Genomic DNA, 23,291 nt, shown 5'->3' with positions numbered 1-23,291 from the left:
TGTAATTTATAATTTGACTCATCTGTCGTTGTTACCATTAAGCCCACCATAACACGCCGAACTGCCTTCACAAGCGTTCGCATTAAAGTAAACCTTTCACACATGACCAGCTATAAAAGTCTTACGGTACAAAGTAGACATGAGATAAAAAAAATTAAGTGCTACACTCATGTATATTCGTTGATTTGATTTGGCTCGCCAGTGAGAAGTAGACTCTCTCTGTGCGCGTGTAATATCGTTGTCGTTCTTTAAATCAATATACTTTATGGACAGGGAAATTGGTTTGTACCTTTTTTTTTAAAGAGTGTAATCATGTAATGAAAGAGTAAAATTAGCCGATACCATCGTTGTTGGCCTGCAAGCCACCAGTACTAGTTTAACCCCGATTAATAAAAATTACTCTATCCCCATTAAGCGAAACCGATGTTGTTATCATTTCTGTATTTTTTTAATAAAAAATTTGCAAGCCTATATCCTGTAAAAACAGCCGTTTGGATATTTATCATCTTCAATTACTTTTCTTTTTATACCATGCTAAACGGCTCACGTTTACCAATAGTGGATTTCATGAGACATTTTATACACTTCATGTCAAATGTACGTAGATCTACAAATAGGTAATTCATTTAAATAAATGCAAGTCATTATGAAATGCCGATTCTTTTCAAAATAATATCTCCGTTTGTAGCTGACAATAACAGAGTTAAACTACATAAATTTCTCCAAAAAGTCTTTCTGTTGCGTTGCAGTTCATTAGACTCTATATGGAGACTCGCAACCCTGCACTGCGCCTCATATAATCAGCCAACATTTGTCATCAAGTTCTGCGACGTGATCAAAACATCGTACACACTGCCGCTGCACTAAGCCAGTTTTTATTGATGTAAAACAAGCACATAAATCGTAAAACCTCGTTTTCAAGATCACACGGTACTCAGTACGCTATGAAATTCGCAGTGTTAGGGGCCACGGGCCCAACAGGTCAGGAGTTTGTGAAGGAGGCATTGGATAAGGGTCACTGGGTGACAGCCCTTGTCCGAAGTCCGGAAAAACTGACCACTACCAGTGACAGGCTGAAGGTAGGGGTTTTCTTCCATACTATCAGCTCGCTACACACACTATAGGTATTACTCTGTTATTGATCGTTCATAATAACAGTATAGGTAAGGGAGGCGACGTTAGGGATAAACAAATATGCGTGAGTGGAATATCCGGTATTGCAGATTGGGGCATCGAAACGGTTATATTAGTCCTGCAATGTAAGACTTATCCCTTGTTATTTATGTTTTAGTGCATCAAAAATATCCGGCGATGTGTCTTCGGTTGTAGGATTAGGGTTATAGTAGAGAAATGGAAGGCACTTTAGCGACCTTTAAGTTATCTACAATATCGCTGTTAGCACGTTAGAGGGTAGTGTTTTCAATATTATGAAATGACAGAGGCTTTTTTTCCAGCGTGTATATACTTAGCTTTCTTTTCTCCACTTGTCACGCTTATCATCGGGATGTTGCGCCTTGTGCATCTTTATTTCTGTAGACTAGAAATTGTTGCATCATGGAAGTGATTACATGAACCTATCCACGTGATTTAAATTACGCACACGATTACAGTCTCTGGTCATCGAACTCAAATAAATAGATAATTAAATTTATTTTAAAAAATGTGTACATGTAAAATGGCTTGCGCAGCCAAGGAAAGGCTGAGAATGATGACGATATGAATCTTATTGAAGAGACTGATTTAAGAAATTATCTTCTTGGAGATAATATGGAAAAGTGCCAAATTTATTTTAGCTCACAAGTGGTCGATACTAACAAAGTACGTTCTTTTATGATGGACGTGCGCTCCAGCACAGTGTTACGACATCGGAAATGGAACTGACTATGTAATGGTGTTCCAAAATAGACACAATTGTTATATACTGCTGATCATTTCCAATCTTCTCATCCCACCCAAGAGAACCCCATCCAGCGGGAGAAAACTGGGCCAGTAGCTGGGAAAGGAAAGTAACATTTCCATTGGTCAGAATGTTACCACGTGATCAAAATGAACTGCGTTTATTTCTGTATGAACTGTAAGGATAACTACTTTTCTAAGAATACCCACTTATATATATATATATATATATATATATATATATATATATATATATATATATATATATATATATATATATATCTAGTCACGTGTACAGCATAAGATAAACACTGCCAGTGAAGGAAGACACGAAGTAAGCATCAAAAGAAAAGAATATTCTATTTAACAATTTAAAAATATTTAAAAAAATGAATAAATTTGGCTTCCATTGGTTGAAGGACTGGTATTTTGATGACCTTATTACGATCAAGCAGGACAATCCAAAGTGCTATAAGTGCTACGTAACAGAAAACCCCAAACATGTATTACTTCGCTCAGTTAAGATTTCTGTTTTTTAATGATGCAAACAAAAGAACATAACGAATAATTGAAATTTCAATTATAAGAGTTTAACGTTTTTTCCTGAGTTTATCGTGGTATAAACTATCAGTTGCCGACTCACACAGCTTACATAATGCCCATCGGGCGTTATTTGCTGTGTGAGTTGGCAACTGACAGTTTATACCATGATAAACTCAGAAAAAAACAACGTTAAACTCTTAAATAAATATACGTGGCAAACGTATAAATTGTGTGTTGAACGTTAATATGGGCTAGTGTTGCAGAATGTCAACGCGTAATTTCAGAAATATATTCTTTGGAATAGTTCTTATCAGAATTGTGTGTTTGGAATTTTAACCTACCTTTAACAACTTGGGTCTTACGGCTACGATATCAGCATAAAGCAGTTTATAGTGATGTCCAGCACTCGGGCATCATAAGTAGTAATATGGGACGATACAGGGTCTATGGGAATTAGCATTAAAAACACCCCTGTGACGATATAGGGTCTATGTAAATTTAACATGGACAAAACCCCTGGGACGATATAGGGTCTATGGGAATTAGCATGGACAAAAACCCTGGGACTGTATAGGGTCTATGTAAATTTAACATTAACCACCCTGGGACTGTATAGGGTCGATGTAAATTTAACATACGAATTTGGGACTGTTGAGCGTCAAATGGAACAGGTCGGGACCCTATTTTAATATGGTCCCGACCTGATTGGTCTATGGAAATAGAACAGGCGAAAATTGAAACAGAGAGGGGTCTCTATTTTTTTTATAAAAAAAAATAAAATAAAAAAGGGGTAGGCAGTGAAAGATATTGGAGTGGCCCTGAAAAGGACCTTTGGTTTTCTTCTTCTTCTAATTTCTTCTATTTCTCCACCAGCTTCTTATTTTCTGTCCTACACTTTTTCTATTCTTTTCTTTCTTTTCTTCCTCTTTTTTCTTCTTTTTCTCTTCTTTCTGCTTCTCCTCCTCTCCTTTCTTTCTCTTCTCATTTTCTTCTTCCTTTTCAATTTTTTCGTTCCATACTCTCATCCTTATCCTTTCCTCTTCCTCCTCCTTCTCCTCCTTTATTTCTTTCAACAGATCACTGATGATTTCCTTTAGTTTTCTTAAATTGTTGATCTCCATCTTCACTCGATGGGGACTATAAGAATAGTGATCCTCGTTTAGGTTAACTAACATTTGCCCCATCATGTCCAAATTGTCCAGGACGTCTTGCAATTTTTTCATTTTATCAAGGTGGTTCGAAGCCAACTTCTTTTTTATTCTTTGTAGAATGGTGCGAACGACGAACGTTGTGGGTTCTTATACGAAAAGTGCGGACGTGAAGGAAAACACCCCCCAAGACTCGAATCTTATATTACCTAGATCATCACTTAAAACGCGCGGACGTGACGGAAAACATCCCCTAAGACAAAACTTAGTTAGTTAGTTAGTTGGATTATAGTGGTTTTCGTTCTTTTGAACATGTACCACTTTTTTATTCACGCACTGCGTGATTTTTAATTACTCCTGGGGGAAGGAAAAGGAGCCTCATCCCCCAGGCTTTTATGTACTCAAAGAGTACTTTTTAATTTAGCCACTCAGGTGTAGGACTAACTAGTCCTTAACAACCTGACTGAAAGGCTAATAGACATGAGTGGGAATAGTCACACCACACACTCGTGTTTCTTAGTTGGATTGAAATGCCCCAGGTGTCAAACCAAGCAGTATGTGACTCCCGCCAGGATTGGTCGGCAGCGATGAGGTCACATTAGGACACCCGGTCTTGTGGCATTGACGAAGTGGCCCGCTTTTTTGATATCATCAATTGCCTTTCCCAGTCCGATATTCCGGTAGACAGAGCCTTCCTTTTTTCCACTCTGTTTAGGTGGTGCAGGTTCATCAGCTTCATCGCCGCTGGATGATGATACTTCCAGGGCCGCTGCCAGCGTGGAAGTTTCAAATTCTTCAGTGTCGTCTGCCAACATTGCCTGGATTTGGCTGAGTATGTTAGTAGAAATAGCTGTGGAAGCTTGATTTAAAAGTTCAGCCAGATGTTGTTTAAGAGACAAGGAGACGGTTTGGAGTATTTTTTTTTTTTTTTTTTTTTTTTTTTTTTTTATTCATCAATTCCTTATTTATTTTGATTCCCTATCTTATTGGTTTGGAATGAAAACTTGTTTTTATGGTTGTTTGTATGTTATTATGGAGTCCTGTTTTAATTAATTCCTATTTTCCTATTTTAATTTTTTGTGGCCTTAATTGGTTTTTATTATTCGGGGTATGAACGGCTGTGTCAGTTTGTGAACCTACGAGACCTAGCAGGCCGTCATAATTCCCAAACAGTGATTTTGTAATATTCGTCCTTAACTGGTTTTTATTATTCGGGCTATGAACGGCTGTGTCAGTCTGTGAACCCACGAGACCGAGCCGGCCGTCATAATTCCCAAACAGTGATTTGTTATATTTTTAACTGGTCTTTGATTTACTTTCTTAGATTTTTTTGAGTAGATTGGATTCGTGTATAAAACTTATGATATTTTTGAATGTTAGATTAATATTGGGGTTTGTGTTCATCAAGAATTCTGGGTATGTTGTAGGGGATCCAATTTTATGCTGTTTAACTTTAAACTTAGCCCTTTCTTTTTCAAGTGTATGGCAGTTGTTAAAAATATGCTCTATGTCTTCTGGGACCCTGCAGTGGTAGCAGTTAGGGTTATGTGGTTGTGGTCCTATGTACTGTCCGAAGCTGTTAGCCAGCTTGGTTTTGCCCGTGAGTATTCTATTTATGAATTTTTGTTCACTGCCTTTTGTTTTGGGTGGTTTCCTATTTCTACATACTTCTTTAATGATGGTTTTTAGTTTCCTGCCTTGAGTGCTTGTGTTCCATAATTCCTGCCATTTATTATCAATGAGGGTTTTAGATATGCTATTGAGTTCGCATATGCTATAATCTAGGTTGATGTGAGTGGTTTCGTTTAGTTTTTGTTTAGCTGTTATATCTGCCATATCGTTACCTGGTATGTTAATATGGGATGGTATCCACATAAATTCTACTTGTAAGTTATTATTGTTCAGTATTTTTAACAATAAATTGATTTGCCTAAGATAGTTTTCTCTTGATTTGGTGTTGTTATTAAGTATTGAGTTTATGACGCTTAGCGAGTCACTTATTATTACCGCTTGGGGTATTTTGTTCTCTTTGATCCATTTGAGTGCTTCAAGTATGGCCCAGAATTCAGCTGTGTATATAGAGCAGAGGTTAGGTAGTCTTCTTCCTACTTTAATGTTAAGTTCGGGGATTACGTAAGCTGCTGCTGTTCTGGGTGGTTCTGTAATTTTGGATCCATCAGTGTAAATCTTAATGTAGTTGCAATATTTTGAGTTGATTTCTTCTGTACAGATTGTGTTTAGTTTGAGTTCCTGTTCGTTTTTATTGCCATATTTCGTAATGAGGGTGTTAACTGTGGGGTTGATATTTATCCATGGTTCTTTGTCATAGTGATTTGCAATTTCTGCTTGGAGTTTGTCTATAGGAAGTTGTTCAACTAATTGATGGACTAATTTCCCTGCTGGTATGTTTTGTGATAATTTAGTTATAAAAGGTATGTTGCATTTATTTATAGCTAGCCGGGTGGGGTGTGTGTCGGGGTGTGTTGTTAGCCTGGCTGCATATCTGAGGGTGAGTTCTTGTCTTCTAAGGTGGAGCGGCAGTTCTCCAGTTAAGATTTGAAGTTCCACTAGTGATGTGGATGGTAGTGCACCAGTGCAAATAATTAGGGCCTTTCTTTGTATGCTATCTAGTTTTTTGAGGTTATTTTGCGGTGCCGAGTTGTAAATTTGGCATCCGTAATCTAGTTTAGATCTAATTAACGATTTATATAAAGCTAGTAAGGTTTCTTGATTGGATCCCCAGGTGGTTCCTTTAAGGGTTGTAAGGAGGTTAAGGTCTTTATTACACCTTTTGACTAGTTCGTTTATGTGGTGTCCCCAGTTTAGCTTGGAGTCATAATGCATTCCTAAAAATCGTGCTACATTTACGAATTTAATTTCTTGATTTTGGATGGTGAGTTTGGGAAACTGATTTTGTAATTTACGTTTGGTGGTGAATAATACTGCTATGGTTTTTTCATGGGATATTTTGAAACCCCATTTATCAGCCCATTTCCCTATTTTGTTTAAACTTGTTTGAATATCGCTGATTACTTTGTGGTTGGAAGGGTTTCCTGCTCTCCATAATCCACTATCATCAGCAAATTGTGAGAGTTCAATTAGTTTTGATGTTAAGTTGGTGTCCAAGTCATTAATCATGATGTTGAAAAGGGTTGGGCTGAGTACGCTCCCTTGTGGTGTACCGTTTTCAAGTGTGTGTGGTTCAGAGTAGGTGTCGCCGACTCTGGTTGATATTTTACGGTCAGCGAGGAAGTTTTCAATGAATTTAAACATTCGACCTGTGATGGCGTAGTGGTTGAGTTTGGCTAATAAGCCTTTGGTCCATACAAGGTCGAATGCCTTTTCGAGGTCAATAAATACTGCAATTAAATTCCTATCAGCTTTGCGTTTGGAGTTGAACGCCAATTTAATTGCGGTTTCTAATCGTATTAGTTGATCCGTGGTGGATCTTTTGTTTCTAAATCCGCATTGATTATCGGAGATTAAATTATTGCTCTCTAGGTGGTGTTTGAGTCGGTTGGTGACTATGGTTTCGATGATCTTACAAATGTTGTTTGTTAGGGAAATGGGTCTGTAGGAGCTAATATCGTTAGGGTCTTTTCCTTGCTTGGGTATTGGAATTACTATTGCGTGTTTCCATTTATCGGGTAGTTTGCCTGAGGTCCATATTTGGTTTAGTAATTTAATAATTGTTTGTTTAATGTTATTTGGGATATTTTTGTATATTGTGTATCCTATTTGATCTTCCCCTGGGCTAGTTTCGTTTTTGGTTTTCAATGCTAGGTCCCATTCGTAAGTTGTAATGTCTTTATTTAGGTTCGAGACTTTGGGACCGAGGTCTTTAAAGAGATTACTATGGGTTCTTTCTACTTTGTCCCTATGTAATTGAAATGCTGGGGTGTGGTTGGTGTTGCTACTCATATCTGAGAAATGCTGAGCTAGTCGGTCAGCCTTTTCTTTATTAGTAATGGCTCCAGCTATTTTTGGAGTGGTGTTAGTTGTCTTTCCTCTAATTGATCTAATCTTATCCCAGACTTGTTTGGTACTAGTTGTGATATTGATATTCGTGCAGTAATTATGCCAAGTTGATTCCTTTGCCTGTTTAATTATGTTTTTAAGGTTTTTCTCCTTTTGTTTATATATAGTGAAATCAATAGAGTTTTTAGTGCGTTTGAATTTATTGAGGGCTTTTTTCTTATCAGTGATGGCTTGTTTGCATTCATCATTCCACCATGGGACTCCTTGTTTATGTGGGTTACCACTGGTTTTGGGTATGTTAGTGGTGGCTGCCTTTAGTATGGTATCAATCAGGTCTTCGTAATATTTATTAATATTATCATTTTCTATGTTTTTGGTGTCTATTTTGCTTAGTGTTTCATTAAATGAGGTCCAATCTGCTTTTGAATATATCCATCTAGGGGTTCTTTTTAGCGAGTTGTATTGGACCGTCATCTGCAGGGTGACTATTACTGGAAAGTGGTCACTGCCCAAGGGGTCAGTTTGATCCACTCTCCAGTCCGCCACCTGGGTTATTGATGGCGAGCAAATGGTGAGGTCGATGTCAGACATGAGACCGTTTTCTGGGTTAAGGCGTGTTTTTGTACCGTCATTTAAAATGGCTAAGTTAGATTCTGCGGTCCATTCTTCAATCAATTTGCCTCTTTTGTCCGTCACACCGCCCCCCCATAGCTCGTTATGGGCATTGAAATCTCCACAGATGACGATCTGATTTACTCGTTTGTGATCATTTATTTGTTTGTAAGTAATTAAGTTAGCTGTGCCTGATGTTCCCCCTGGGTCATAAATATTGAATATTTGTATTTGACCCTTGCCTGTATGAATTATGAGGGACTGAATTTCGAATGCTTCGTTGCTACCTGGGGTTGGTGTTATGGTTATTGTTGTTACATTCGGGATGTTATCTGCTATATAGATGGCTAAACCCCCACCTCCTTGTCCCGTGGTTCGATTTTTGAAGTGACCTGGGGCATATCCTGGGAGTTTGGGTATTTGTTTGGTTCTACTTGTTATTTTTGTTTCTTGAATGCATATAATATCTGGTTTGTGTTCTAAGCTTTGTAATTTGGCTTTGAGTTCACTGATATTACTTATTAAGCCTCTAGCATTCCATTGCCATATTATAATGTTCCGGTTTGTTGTATAATCCATTATTGGGGTGGTCATTTATTGATTCTTTTGTGTTGAGGGTTATTATGTTAACTTCAAATTTGATTCGATTTTGCTTATTATGCTTATTATCTGTGTTATTTTATCCACGATGTAGTGGTGGTTGTTGATAAGTTCGGCTTTGATCTCTGTGAGTAACTTTTCTATTGTCGGGTTTGACAGTGATTTGTTTTTGGTGTTAGTGTTATCTGATTCTTCGGGGTGGAGTTGTGAGTCTTTGTGGGATTTGATTAAGAATGTATCTTGTTTATTTAATCTTGTTTGATCTTGTTTGACCTTGTTTGACCTTGGTAGGTTGGGTGTTTGGGCTGTGGTTGCTTCAGTTGCTGGTTTGTTTGGGGTCATGATGTGGTAATTTTTATTACTGGGGGTTAGTTTTTTCGCCGCATGATACGGGATTTGCTTGTTGTTCATGATATCTATGGTTTGATATTCCTTGATAGTGTTGGGACATTCGTGGGATTTAGGTAGGTGCGGGCCCCTGCAGTTGGTACATTTGGGTGTGGTTCTACAACATATATCTTTGTGGTTTCCTCCACATTTGTAGCATAGTTGGGTATATCTACATCTGTTAGAGAAATGTCCCCAGTGTTGGCAGTTGCTGCAGAACCTGGGTTTGTTTATGTATGTCTCAAGGCGGTGGCGTGCCCCAGAGTGATCTAGTCTTATCATGGTTGAGAGTGGAGAATTTGATTCTAGTATCGCTGTATTGGTTTCCTGTCCTAAATGATTTTTGAGTTTATACGCCCTATTTATGGGGGTACCACTGTCTTTGAGTTTGGCAGTGAGGGTTTCATTGTTTATCCCTTTATTTTGTCCTGTGAGTTTTAGAACTGCTTTAAATGTGGGGGTGTTCGTGCGGGAGTATGTGGCTAAGTCATTTGTTCGTGTGTTATTGTTTATTGCCATGAGGGTCTGGTTGCTATTGTGTGTTTTGGTTATTATGTTCTTTGTCCCTATTTGTTTGTGTCTTTCGACGTTAACCCTAATGTTGTTAATAATTTCAATTTCTAGGAATTTGGCCATTTGACTGCGAGTGCTGCAGTGTACTATTATGTATCTTGTGTTTGGCCTAAATATTTTGAATTGTCCTTGATGAACCCTAAGGAGGGCCTGTGTGAGACTGTTAACAGTTAAGTTTATCAGTTTATTGGAGTTGCTACTGATATAAAGTGTGTGTTCTATGGGGTGGTATGAAAATTTGGCCTGTTTCTTTGGTTCTTTGTGGGGGTGTGAGTTTGAATTATTTTGGGGGGCAGGTTTGTTCTTGGTAAACATGGGTCCCTTCCCTTTACCCTTGCCATCCCACACGTTAGGTTTTGATTTAGTGGTTGGGTTAGCTTGTGTTTTGTTTCGGCTGCTGAGTAATTGTTCTTCAGTTAAGGGTTTTGATGGTCCAGGGGTCTGACTGTTAGGTTTTGATTTAGTGGTTGGGTTAGCTTGTGTTTTGTTTCGGCTGCTGAGTAATTGTTCTTCAGTTAAGGGTTTTGATGGTCCAGGTGTCTGACTGTTATGATATTTCGGTTTGTTGTTACTGATATGAATGGGTGGAGTTATCGTTACCATGGGCCCCATTTTGGGTGTAGTTTTTCCTTTGTTACATGAGTTGGGCCCTATTTTCGGTGGGTTTCTTATTATCATGGCTATATGTTTTTTTTCCGGGGATTGTGCAATGACCATGTATTTGGGGGTGGGTGGCTGGTCTTGTTTTTGGAGTGGCGATATTGGTGTTTCTATAGGTATTGTATCATCCAGGTCCTTGTTTGCCGATGGATCTAGTAAGTTTTTGAAACTTACAGTTGAGTTGATACTTAAGTCGGCTGCTGATATTTGAATTAGTTCATTTCTCTCAGGGGTGGTTAGACGCGGTGTTGTTAAATCTTTCCTTTCAGGAGTGGATGAGAAGTTGAGATTCTTCTCGCAAAGTTCAAGGTGCTTGGAGTTTTCACTGAGATCCAATTTCCCCGTGATTATTTGCGGGTTTGGTGTCATAGGGGTGGGAGGTTTATGTGATTTCATTTCCTTTTCAAGCCTATTGTTTCTCAGAATTTGTTTTCTAGTGTTAAAGTTAAGTTTGTTTGTGATTGATTGAGACATTCCTACTTTGGTTTTGAATAAGGTTTAGGTTACTTATTGTTGTTAATAGTGGTTGTGGTTATGAAGAAACAATGAGAGATGAGATTCTGTTACGTTCCGTGAATCGGAAAATCTCACAGCGGTTAGCTTGTGCTTGTAATTTGTGAGATTCTGACCAGGCGTGGTATCAGTGTGTTTCCTAGTGCCTGTTTTCGGTAACAGTGCTAACAGCTAGAGTTGTTATTATAAGAAAAAGGTAGTGGTTAGTTGTGTAATTTGTCGAATTTATTCTCTATGATTGAAAATCACACAATGATATTTGGTGCTTGTATCATGTGTGGGTTCAATCCAGTCGGTTCTAGTATGTTTCTTAGAGACTGTTTAAGAGAATAGGCGGCAAATTGAGTAGATACGGAATTTAGTACAAGTAAGGTAAAATATATTATAGTGAGATGTAAACAGCATAGAGTTTTAATTGCCCGCAGGCTTAGTAATTTTCCTACCTTGTACTAAAGTACTTAGCTTTTATACGAGGTGGTATGATCCAAAATGGCTGCGTGGCGGGCTGCTTGGCTGGATTTCCTTTGTCTGATATATTACTATCTTACTGGGTGTTCCTATCGTTCCTTTGTGAGAGTTCCTTAGATCTGTGCAATTCCTTTGTTCACGGCTTGCCGGGTTGCTAATCGTTTCCTCTTCTTAGCATTATTTCTTTGCACAAGTTGTCCTGTTCCTTTTTTCTATATTAATTGGTGTTGGTGGTGGCCGCACTCAGTAGAAATTTTAAAATTATACACCAAGCCGGTTTTAAACAGTAAACAAGTCAAGCAAATTCAGAGATAGTTTTCAAACTTGAAAAACAAAACTTATATTACCTAGATCATGACCAAACAACGCACGGACGTGAAGGAAAACATCCCCTACTTTTCTCTTCTCATAATATCTACTATTCACATACGCGAAGCAGCAATAAACAAACCCAAAATCTACCATCCACGCACGCAAATCATTAAAATCAAATCCCAATAATCTACTATTCACACTAACCTATGCTAGTGCTTATAAACACACAATCATATACATAAACACATACACTCACACTAGTAAAAAAGAGTCGGTGTTTATATTCACACTACTCTACATACACACATTGGCAAATGGATTACTGTATCTTTTCTAGAGTATTGGGTAGCCCTGAAAAGGGCTGTTTGTTTTGAACTCCAGGGCACCTGGTTAATGGTTGCACCTCCCTGGCCTGGCACCGCAAACGCATCTCCTACACCAATCTCCTTTCACTCTTTTTGCTGGGAGTGCAGAGGCGGAATGAGTGGCTTCAGAATCCCAATCTTCTGTCTCTGGGATTCTGAAATTTCCTTGTTGTGTCTGTGGTACAGCCAAACCTCTCTCCTTTTCCTCCTCTTCTTTCTTTCTTCTCTCCACCTCTTCTTTTTTTCTTCTCTCCTCATCTTTCATCCTTCCTTCTTCCACTATAGCCTCTGCGGCCAGCTCATTCAGTATGAGCCTGGCATATTCCAGGTGCACATGAAGTTCTAACAGTTTCGCTAGCCTTCTGCTCATTCTCTAGTGTCGATCAATCAACAAGGGTAGCTAGACTGCAGAGCGATTTTCAATGTATAGTTAAAGCGCGGACGTGAAGGAAAACATCCCCCTAAGACCCAAAACTTATATTACCTAGATTATCACTTAAAACGCGCGGACGTGAAGGAAAACATCCCCTAAGACAAAACTTATATTACCTAGATCATGACCAAACAATGCGCGGACCTAAAAGAAACACTCACTTTTTTATACTACCCATCACTATTCTAAAACATGTTGACAAGCCACTTAAAGAAAATACTTACACACACACACACACACACACACACACACACGCTCTTTCTAAGCAAGAAAAACAATTCGTGTGCTTATACACGCACTTCTATTATTTAACTTATTACAGGCAATCTATTGTTATTTCTTTTCTAGAGATTGGGGTAGCCCTGAAAAGGGCTGTTTTTTTTGTGTGCGAAGTTGAAGCTAGGGCAATCTTTTATATTCCAAGAATGCGACGTCCTCTGACGATAGGCTTTCTGACAATAGGTCTGCTTCTTCGGAAAGAGAAGAAGAACTCTTTGGTGTCGATACGACAGTCGACAAAGCCTCTGTCAGGCTCAGGTTGCTGATGCTGTTGTTGTTGCTGTTGCTGCTCTCTCTGCTGTTTCTGAAGTCTGTACTTCTCTGTCCATTCTTTTTTCTCCCTGTTAATTTCTTCTCTGAAGAGCTCTTCTATCAGGTCTTCAGTGACTTTTAACATTCTCACATTCTCTGTCTCTTCAGGCTTCGGTATCAGACTGTGTCTGACCTTATGCAAATTCACGTAGGCTTCGTTTAGCTTAGCTAGTCTGGAGCACATCTTCGTAGGAGGACGAGTCGACAATGGATGGTTAGACTGGAAACTGCCCCGGTTTTTAAAGTCAAAGCGCGCACGTGAAGGAAAACATCCCCACACGGTTTTCGAGTCGGACCGTTCAGTGAGTGTCATGAGAAGGATAGTAAGAAGTCAAAGAGCATGAATCAAGATTCCGTTAGCCAAACAAAAGACAAAGGCATTTTTTCTTCAAAACAACATTTTTTATTCAAAAATCACTTAACACTAACAAGTAACTCTAACATTTTTAACAATAATCAAACAATATAATATCAAACTTTTTTTCAAATCACTAACATTTTTTTCAACTAACACTCTACTTTAGACAGGGTTGACAACGTTGTGAATGAAATTGTGATTTCCACTGTTGGAAGTCATTAGGCCATTGATGGACACTACGTTTCCTAGCTTGAGACAAAAGATAAGATAATGGTCACAAAACCATTTATCTACTTTCATATCGTTTCTTGAAGAAGAACGAGGATCAAAATGAGTCACTAAATGTTCTAAAGAATAGCCCAGACCGCGATGATGCAGAAAATACACATAGTACTGTCCACACACCAAGGAATCTGTGCCTTGTAATTTGACATTATTGAATCGGGTGGTCTGAGCATTTCTTCTCATAAAGTCAATGATATCGTCTTCCAAAGGAGGCCATCCATACGAATCAAAATATTACACACATCCTTCTTGAGGAAAGTAGACGGCTACACAGTGGGTTCCTGGGAGATGACTGTCGTCCGTATTGATCGCATAAGCTTGATGGTCTTGAGGTTTGCGATGAGGGAGTTCATCTTCAGCACAGACGACAGGATTCCAAAAGGCGGTATACGAACTGTGGTTCAAAAGGTAATAAAGTTCCCAGGTATCCATTGATTTGTGTGTGTTTTTTTCTTCTTCACAGTTAATAAGTGATCAATTCGATCCTGACTTTTTGCTTGAAAATGTCTGACAAGTAAAAGGCGTTTAGCTTCGTCTCCCCACTCTGATTCAGGAGAGCTTCGATACGATGGATCTCTTGAGTGGTTAATGGTGGACAAGAATGTTCACGCAAGTCTTTATACCACTGATGCAACACGACTTCGTCCGAGATGAGACTCCAAGCGTCGTCCAGATACTCGTCCAATTTTTCTTCTTGACTCAGCATCAGGCATTTATCGTGTTGAATTTGACTGGGATGATCGTTTTGACATCCATAGCAATCTTTTTGATCAATTCCGTAATTGTTTCGACCAAGTATTTGGCAAAACAGGAGACTAAATGGGTTTCTTGTTCTGGCCATCTTGACTTCATCATGATAACTTCTTCCACAGTCTCCTCACATTCCATGTCCAAAGTTTCTCCACTAGGTAAAGAGGGACAACAGTCTTCCATAGCTTCTAATAATCTAGAATGACTTCTTTCAAACTGTTGATTTCTATGGTATTATCGAATTCTGCATACAGGATGACGTTCACCGTTACAGTAGGGGCTGGGTGTGCAAACTGAATTTCCACTCGAATCTGGCCTGATTTTATAGGGTGGAAATGTCCCTCGTCGCTGCCTTGGTCTGGAGTGAAATCGAAAACCCACAAAGCATAGCCTCCTGCCTAATCTTCGTACGTAATGCCGTGACTGGTGTTGGTTCCTAACTGTCCCGTGGTTTCGTACAGGGACAAGTACGACCTCAGGTAATTGTTCTTCTCAAAGCCAGGTTCAAAAGGTCGGGTACACAAGGTCTTGCCATCGCGACTGTCTTCGATCTTGGACACACCAAAGGGTTGAAAGTAGAAAGGATTTTTAAGGGTAGCTCCGTTGAAGGCTGTTTTCTCGACCATACCAAGGATTAAACGTTTGGGTTACTGTCCTTGGAACAGATAATCTTCGATCATGGATCGCTGTCCAGCAGGAATGGTGAAGGTTTTCACTTACACTCGGCGTATTGGATACTTGGCGGTCGTTCTGCTCAACGTTTGACTGATGTCGTTTCCCACTTTAGGTAACACTTCCAAACGTCGTACGTAGAGCTTGGCTTCCTCGATGACAGTTTTGCAAGTGGCAGCAGAAACATTAGCCAACAAATGGAAAGCGGTACTTCTGCGATTCAGTCTCAGGCGGACATTCACACCGTTGAGCAAATATTTCTCTTGCAACCACATGTCCTAATGCAAGCGATCCATCAGTTCTACACTACGGCTTTTAGCAGTTTTCTCTTAACGCTCTTTAAACCCCACATTGTGTTCATCTAGACTTGTAAACTTGTTTTGTGTGTCAGGTTTCCATATCACACAAGCATCCAGATGGGTGTTCTTGGCTTCATTTCCGTACGTCAGGAGATTTTCCAGGTACGCTCGGTAAGGGTAAGTATCCATGCTGCTACTGACCAGTTTGTTATTCAAGTACAAGTCCACTGAGCTGAACAAGGAATGCATGAAATTGTTGACGGGAGCTATTACGTCGTCGTCATCTAGGTCCAAATTGTCCTTATCTACAACTTTGACCTTCAGGTACAAGTAACTGCTATTCAGATCGATGTAATCTTCGGGCTGTGCTTTGATTTCAGACTCGATGGGAGTTGAGGCTGTCAAAGAGGAGACGGGGTGAAATTCCACCCACTGGGATTCTTCCATGGTCATCATGGTGGGGGGCATGGCAAACAGATCCAGTTCCGACTTGGAACAAGCGCAAGACTCTCGGTGCATCATTTTTTCTATTTCTCAATAATCGAAAACGTCTAGGTCTCGAACGGTTCTTCTTTTCTTTGTCTTTCTAGCTTTAGAAGTGTGAAGTCTGGTGAAAGGGTGTTTTCTTCGTCGTCTCTTTCTGCCTTGTCCTTGCTGAATGCCTGACTCGGTAGCGTGCAGGGCATTTATAGGTGTTTCTCGTCGACCCAAAAGGTCTTTACCCATTTGCAGCAAGACATTTTTGCCTGCCCTCAGGAAGGCTTCTTTGGGGTTTTGTTTGTCGATGATGACATTTTGGAGAAATTCGTTACCGTGTGTCAGTGCCGCATCTTTGAAGGCGTGCAATCCGCGTGTCCACATCGGTTTCAACACCGGGGCCACCGAACGAAAAGCCGATTTTAGCATATCTCCTAAACCGTGTCCTCGCTGTCGAGCAACGCCTCGGTACACTGGATACATGATTTACAACTCGTGAGAGAACCGTTTTCGAAAATGGAGTTTCACCGTGACTTTTCCTTTGGTGAATGGAATATTTTGTCCCAGATCTCCTTTTATAGCAATGTTGACCGTGTCCAAATACGACTTGCTGACCGGCAAATAGTGAGGATGTACAAATTCGCGGTGAACGTGATAGGTGTTTCCACCTTCCTGGTCATTGTTCGTGGTACCATCCACTTTGAAAGGAATGACACGCAGTAACGGTACGGAGGTGTGTCCCACCACGTTGTACTCCACCACATCGGAGTACACAAACATCAAATTCAGTCCTTCGTTCAGTTCTACAGGGAATCTAAAAAACTTGTAAAATTCCGTATTGCTGTTGATCTTCGGTTTAAAATTTGGAGCCATTTTTTGTCTCCACCTAAAATATCAAACAAGTCACGATTAAAACTGATGGACAACGTTTGGGTATCCTGAAATTTCATCAGTAAGCGACGAGCCACTTTATAGTACTCCAGGGTGACACTTTTTTTGGCTGTGTTCAGGGCTTTGCCAAAGGCTAAGTTGAACCTGTCCGCAATGTTATCCACCAAATGTTGGCTACTAAAATAAAACCCTGCCGGAATTTTCAAGGTGTAGATACTGAAGAGTGGATTGATGGTTGGTTTTCGTCGCCTGAAAAAACGATATCATTCATGGCGTGTTGCAATTGTTCGTTCAGGATTTCGACCTCAAAAGTGTTTTGAGTTTCAGTGATGTTTTTGATTTGTGTTGGGTGAATCATTTCCACTAAAGCCACTTCCCAATGGGCTTCGTGATCTAATTGGATGGTCTGAGGTAATTTGGCCGTGTAACAGCACAACGTGTTGTTGGGAAACACCTCCATGGAATTGTCACTGGGTAAGGTTAAGTAAAATTGGTTTTGGTGACTCATAATTCCAGAGTTCTGTGCTGTCCGAGGGGTTACTGGACATCAGAGGCGTGTCTCCGCCCAAAATAGGGTTGTTGTTGTTGTTGGAGTGGTGACTGACACTGGCACTGGACACAAGGTTCCCGTTGTTCCCGTTGGAAGAGAATTTCTGGGAGGAATTGGGAAGCAGGTAACCGATGCAACTGCTCAATAAAATGGTCCACAATTGTTTGTCTCCTTGTTGCAAACTCAAATTGGCAATGGCTGCCCCGATGACACAATACACCACGAAGATTTGGCAGAAAAAGACGATTTGCGTTTTAGGCACACGTTCTCCCCACCACACCCACAAGGGTTGTTTCTGTAAATCTTGCAGAGAAGAACTGGGTGAAGGAGTGGTAGCAGTAGTAGCTGCGTTTGTGTGAAAAGGCATGATGGTCACTTCTTTTTATAGTCGATGACTTGCGAAGCGTCGATCCAAAAATCAAAACTGGATGGATATCCTTTCCAACGTACTTTGACTTCTTTGACACGTCGTTTGCCCACTTTACGGGTTCTGCGTTCGAGAATGCTTTCGATGTCGTACACGTCGTCTTCGTTTTTGGTGACACGTTGTAACTCGGGCAAATAAAACGTTCCTTTGAGCACTTCTCCGTTCATGTCTTCTAATTTATAGACGGCAGGATGATGGCCATGCACTCGTCCAGTGACGCGAAACAATTCGGTAGTCCAGTTAGGTAAGTAACCTTTGTCGAAAGTGCTTTTGGTTTTGCCAATGGGCACCCAATCTCCTACGGTCAACACTCCACTTTTCTTGGGGACAGCCCTCGTCGGGGAAGTACCAAACAGGCGCTCAAACACCAACACTTCGTTCTCGGGGGCCACTTCTTGCGGGGCACGTCCAATGCTTCGATGGTAAGATTGGTTGTACGCTTGCACCAGGTGCGGTAATATGTCGATGTACTTCAGAGTGTGGTGATGCGTAAAATATTTCCACATGCGTTCTTTCAAAGTGCGTCGGGATTCTCGGTGGTAAAAAAAATGAATGTCACGTTTCTTTAATTCTTTATGGAAAGCTTGGTTCAGAAATTAGGTACCTTTGTCCGTTTGCCATCGAAGAGAGTGACGACCGCTTTGTTTCAACACTCGTTGCAGGGCTTGCACTAACTCGCTGCTCGATTTGGAAGCCAAGGGTACGACCCAGGCAAATTTGGAAAAGACGTCGATGACACAAAACAAATATTTGTAGCCGCGATTGTAGCTGGCCAAATGAGAGACATCGGCTAAATCGGCTTGCCATTGATGATCGATGCCTTCCACTTGGGTGCGACTTCTGGAAAACTTGCGTCGAATGGGCTTGTGTAAAGTGTAAGTAGCTTGTTCTTGTAACCATCGTTACACTTGAGGTAAACGGAGACTTTGAAGTTGCGTTTTGGCAGCACGATACAATTTTTGAACTCCTGCGTAACCTGCAGGATGGGAAGGATCGTAGTAAATGCTGGCTAACACTTTTTCCATTTTTTGTGTTTGTTTGTTAGTAAGGCACCCACTCATGGAGAATGCTACTCTTTTTCTCTTGGGGTATTTTCTTGGATTGCAATGCTTTGCGTGTGCGACCGGCAGTAGGTGTCGCAGAGGAGGATGTCTGAACAGGGGATATTGGTTCTTGTTTCACTTCTGTCTTCACCTTCTTTTTCTCTTCTGATTAAGAAGGGGTGGTCATCATCTTTTTAATCCATCCAGTTCTGGAGGTAGGTGGTGTTGTTAACTTGCGTACTTTTTCTGGTGGAGTTTGAAACCCTTCTTCTTCTTCTCCTTTTTCTGTCTTGGTCACTGGTAGTGGTGGTGGTACTGGTGATGGTGCTGGACTTTTCATCAAGGTCTTAAAATCTTTCAGAGTGGGAAGAGCTGTTTCGTCTGAGGCTTTCTGGTGAAAGAGTTGCAGTCGTTGCAAGAGTTGACCGTACTTTTGCGATTTTTCTGTTTCGGACAAATCTTGGTGATCCATTAAGGACTGCAATTCGTGTTGTAACTGGGACATCTCGCTCAGATGGGGAATGGGAGGTAAATGCGGGGTGTGTTGTTCTTGCCAACGATGGTATTCCATCCATCGTTTGTAAGGCACTAAAGCTAGATTTCGTCCTTCCATGGGATGTCAGGGGTCGATTCTGAGATCTTGGGACCTCAGAGGGTCTTTTTATCTTGCTCCCATCAGTCCTCCCAACACGGTTCCCAAGACTCCTTTCAGTAATGGACCTAGCAAGAGGGGTAAAATTCCTCCACGTTGGACCAACATCTTCTTCTTTTGACGAATGGGAATTTTCTTTTGAACCATTTGGCGAAGAACGTGTCGATGTTTGCCTAAGCATTGTTTCTGGTGTTTGGACAAAGGGATCGTGCCTTTCAAGACGTTCAAACAACATTCGCACACGGTATCGATGACCTCTTTGGAGGCTGATTGAATGAGTTTTTTTCATAGGGGTGGAGAGGCTTTGGACAGGACAGATAACATGTCCCCATGTTTGACTAAACGTGGAGGCAGTCCTTTCCTTTTCTTTCCTTGGGGTTTAGAAGAGGAATGTTTTCTGGAGGGTGACATCTTTGCTTGTGGGTTCCGGGACATTCACCAAACAGACACTAACGTCAATGACTTAACACACACCCTTTAATCTTTTTTTGGGGACTATCACTTTGTCATACAGGTAACAATGTTTTTCCCAAAATCGCCAGGGAATCCTCCCCTTTGTTGACACCTCTTTTTCTTTGAACGACTGTATGTTTTCTTAGGGTAACGTCGATGCTTGGCTAAACGCTTTGTCGGATGACGAGTCTGCCTTTGTCTCTTTCTTTTTTGACTTGTTGGAGGTGACATCTTTTGCAAGTTCATTGATACCTCTACTTGGTCGCAGACCTTTTTTATACTCGAACGCGTCGCCACTGATTGTCTTTACGGCGTATCCACTTCAGGACAGGCATGACACGTCGTGCAGGGGTGCGTAACGGACTAAATCGAGCCAGTTCTTCCTTGGACAAATCCAGTAAACTTTGTAACATGCCCGATCTTTCTAGAACTTTGATTTTGTGAGCAGGTACTTTGTGAGCAGCGGCCACTGCCACTAAATTGGAGGGTCCTGCCACTGGGGAAGTTCTTGGGGTCATCAACGGAGAAGTTCTTGGTGTGATCAACGTCTCCAAGTACTCTTCAGTTCTTGGTGTCATCAACGGGGAAGTGGATGAACCTGAGGACGTCATGTTGACGTTGTGTGAGACAGACGAAAAGTGTTTGAGGTTTTTATAGATTTTTTTGGTGCGGTTAAGTCGAGGACGGAGACGTGTACAGGACAGGCCCTCCGTCTTGGCACCAGTGGTGAAACAATTGGGTACGAAATCGCAAATCATCGGGGGTCGTAGGTTTCAAATCGACGAGTAAATAAGCGTGTGGAGTTTGAGTGGCATCGTCCTACGCCTGAGTCAGCCAAGGCGTTCCTAACTGTTTAGCTAAGACTTGCACTTGCGATTTAATTCGAGGGCTTTTAAACAAGACCACGTAATGCGCATTGAGACTGATGGTGCGATTGGCTTTACTTTGTTGAAACAAATTTTGGGTGATGTAAACGACACTGGCATTACGATGATGCCCTCTGCGCGTGAACCACAGTTTAATTTCTTCTTCGTCTTCTCCTAACATATCGTCGAAAATGACGAAATGGGTTTGACGGGAGTCAGAGACGATTCCGTCGTCTTCGTTAGGAATGCCCTCCACAAACACGATGGAATTGCCTTGACTTTCTCGCAAGAGGCTGTACGCCGATTGCCACTCTTTGTAACACCACACGATGCGTTGAGGTGGTCGATCGATCAAATGATGTTTATGTTCGATCAAACGTTTGACGAATTCGGTTTTGCTGAACCGCTAGGTCCAGCAATGAGCATGTTAAAGGGATGGCGAAGATACAAAGCCTCCCAACTGGCACGATCTAAGTGTTCGTCAATGACTTTGACAGTGGAGGCAGAGGGAGCAGAGACAGCAGAGGTAGCCATAGTGTCAGGAATGTCACTTGTGACACGAAAACAAACAAGACAAGAGTTTATATACTTTTTTCAGAACACGTTTATTGAATGTTTTAAACATGAATGCGAAAGACAAAAATACATAGAAGCCAAAGGCTTAAGTACAACGATAAAAGGCACATGAAAACCATTAACGTGGAATAAAAACAAGTGTCTGTACAACATGTTTTGGGTAATGTTCTGACCAGTTCTATAGGGGGTAAGGTCACACAAGTGTCCTCCCGAAAGGGTCTTTCAGGCCTGTCCACGACAGTCCTGTCCTGGGTGACGGGTTCTTCTTCTTCTTCTTCTTCTTCTTCTGGCACTGTCACTAACACTGTTTCAAAAGTGACTTTTTTTCTTGAACAACTCTCGTGTATACCGGGCTACTTCTTGGGTCCAAGCCTCAAAATCCCATTCTTTCCAGGCACGGACATCTGTCCAATGGGGGTGTAAATCACAAGCTACACACACATCGTCATACACGTGTTCGGTAGCTAAAAGTTGACGAATCTTTTTTTCCCATAGAGGTCGAGAAGTATCCAGATGAAAACGCAAGGCTTTGAGCAAAAAGGAGTCTTTCGTGACCATTTAAAGACATTTCGGTGGTAAATACTGTTCGTAAAGAGTCCACTAGGAATCGGCTGGTAAACGAAATCCCAGAAAACAAGTCACTAAGACACACTATGCACCGTCCCAAATTGATTGGATACAGTTCTTGTAATAATGGATGGTAATGATCCACGGTTTCAATATGGTCATTGAGTTCCTTCCACGGAATCTGTTCAGTCGCATGTGATAAAAGTCGTGGCATGGATTCCTGCTTTTATAGTCTCTTTGTTTCGGAAGCAATACACGTACTTTCCAGCCAGAGATCTTCGTTCTCCAGTGGGAAATTTAAATGCTCCAAACTGTAACCTACAGTTCAAATTTCGTTTAGAAGTTTCCTCTTCCGCTAAGCAGATTCCACGTAATAGACTTTTGTAATCCTTTAACTCGTCTTCCTCAATGCGTTGCACTAGGTGAATCTCGAAGTAACCAAAATGATGAACATTTCGATCATTCACTAACTCAAAGTGTTGAACAAGATCTGACCACTGAAACAATTTCTGACGAATCAGTTGTCTTATACCATTCAGGTACCAGTGGTTCAAACACCGGTGACGTAACGGATGCAGTTGTTCTTTACGTTTGACTTGTATTTTGACCACCTCTCGGTAAATGCGTTCTCTCAGCTCCACAGGCAAAGCACGAATGTTCTCTTGTAAAGTATCCATGAATAGGTCATACTAAATCCTCTTTCTGAATCAAGAAATGTACCGTTTGCACAGACATGGTTTTAATTCAGTGTCGAATCTAAATCGTTTAATCACTAATTTACACATTACAATTCGTTCAGAAGTTTCCTCTTTTACTAAGTTGACATTGTGTAAAAGATGTTGGTAATTCGTTAACGTTTCCTCTGGAACTCGATGCAGTAAGTTTACAATGTAGTAGATAGAATCATCAATAGCAAACCAATCCTTTTTAAAACTAGGGGGGTCGTTGATCAATGTCTGTCCAATGGAACACTTTCAACTGAATCAGTCCTTGTATAGCATTCAGGTACCAGTGGTTCAAACACCGGTGACGTAACGGATGCAATTGTTCTTTACGTTTGACTTGTATTTTGACCAGTTCTCGGTAAATGCGTTCTTTCAACTCCACAGGCAAGGCACGAATGTTCTCTTGTAAAGTATCCATTTAAATATATTGTCCTACTAATGGTAAGTAATGACAACTGGGAGATCATCGAGCATGTTCCAGGTAGGCTGAATCTTGCGGTTCCCAGTGGTGAAGTGACACACCGCAACTGAAGCACTTGACTTTATCCCCTTCGCCCAAGTAGTAAAATCCGGCCCTGGCTAATTCTTCGGGGGTCGGTCCTCCCAGATACTTAGGCC

The 23,291-nt window shown here is 40.9% G+C and overlaps 1 protein-coding gene across 1 annotated transcript in view; it reads left to right on the top strand.

Moving 5' to 3' along the window:
• Positions 1-814: 814 nt before the first annotated feature.
• Positions 815-23,291, top strand: part of LOC149800164 (flavin reductase (NADPH)-like) — a 64,385-nt gene continuing 41,908 nt past the window's right edge. Inside the window, exon 1 of the mRNA XM_089959769.1 lies at positions 815-1,079. Coding sequence (XP_089815895.1) covers positions 945-1,079 — 135 coding nt within the window. The 5' untranslated portion in view covers positions 815-944. The remainder of the gene's footprint in view (positions 1,080-23,291) is intronic.

The sequence above is a fragment of the Sinohyriopsis cumingii genome, chromosome 5 (genome assembly GCF_028554795.1).
Source record: "Sinohyriopsis cumingii isolate HCF-2022 chromosome 5, ASM2855479v2, whole genome shotgun sequence".
Lineage (NCBI taxonomy): Eukaryota > Metazoa > Mollusca > Bivalvia > Unionida > Unionidae > Sinohyriopsis > Sinohyriopsis cumingii.
This window is presented reverse-complemented; position numbering and strand designations above follow the sequence as displayed.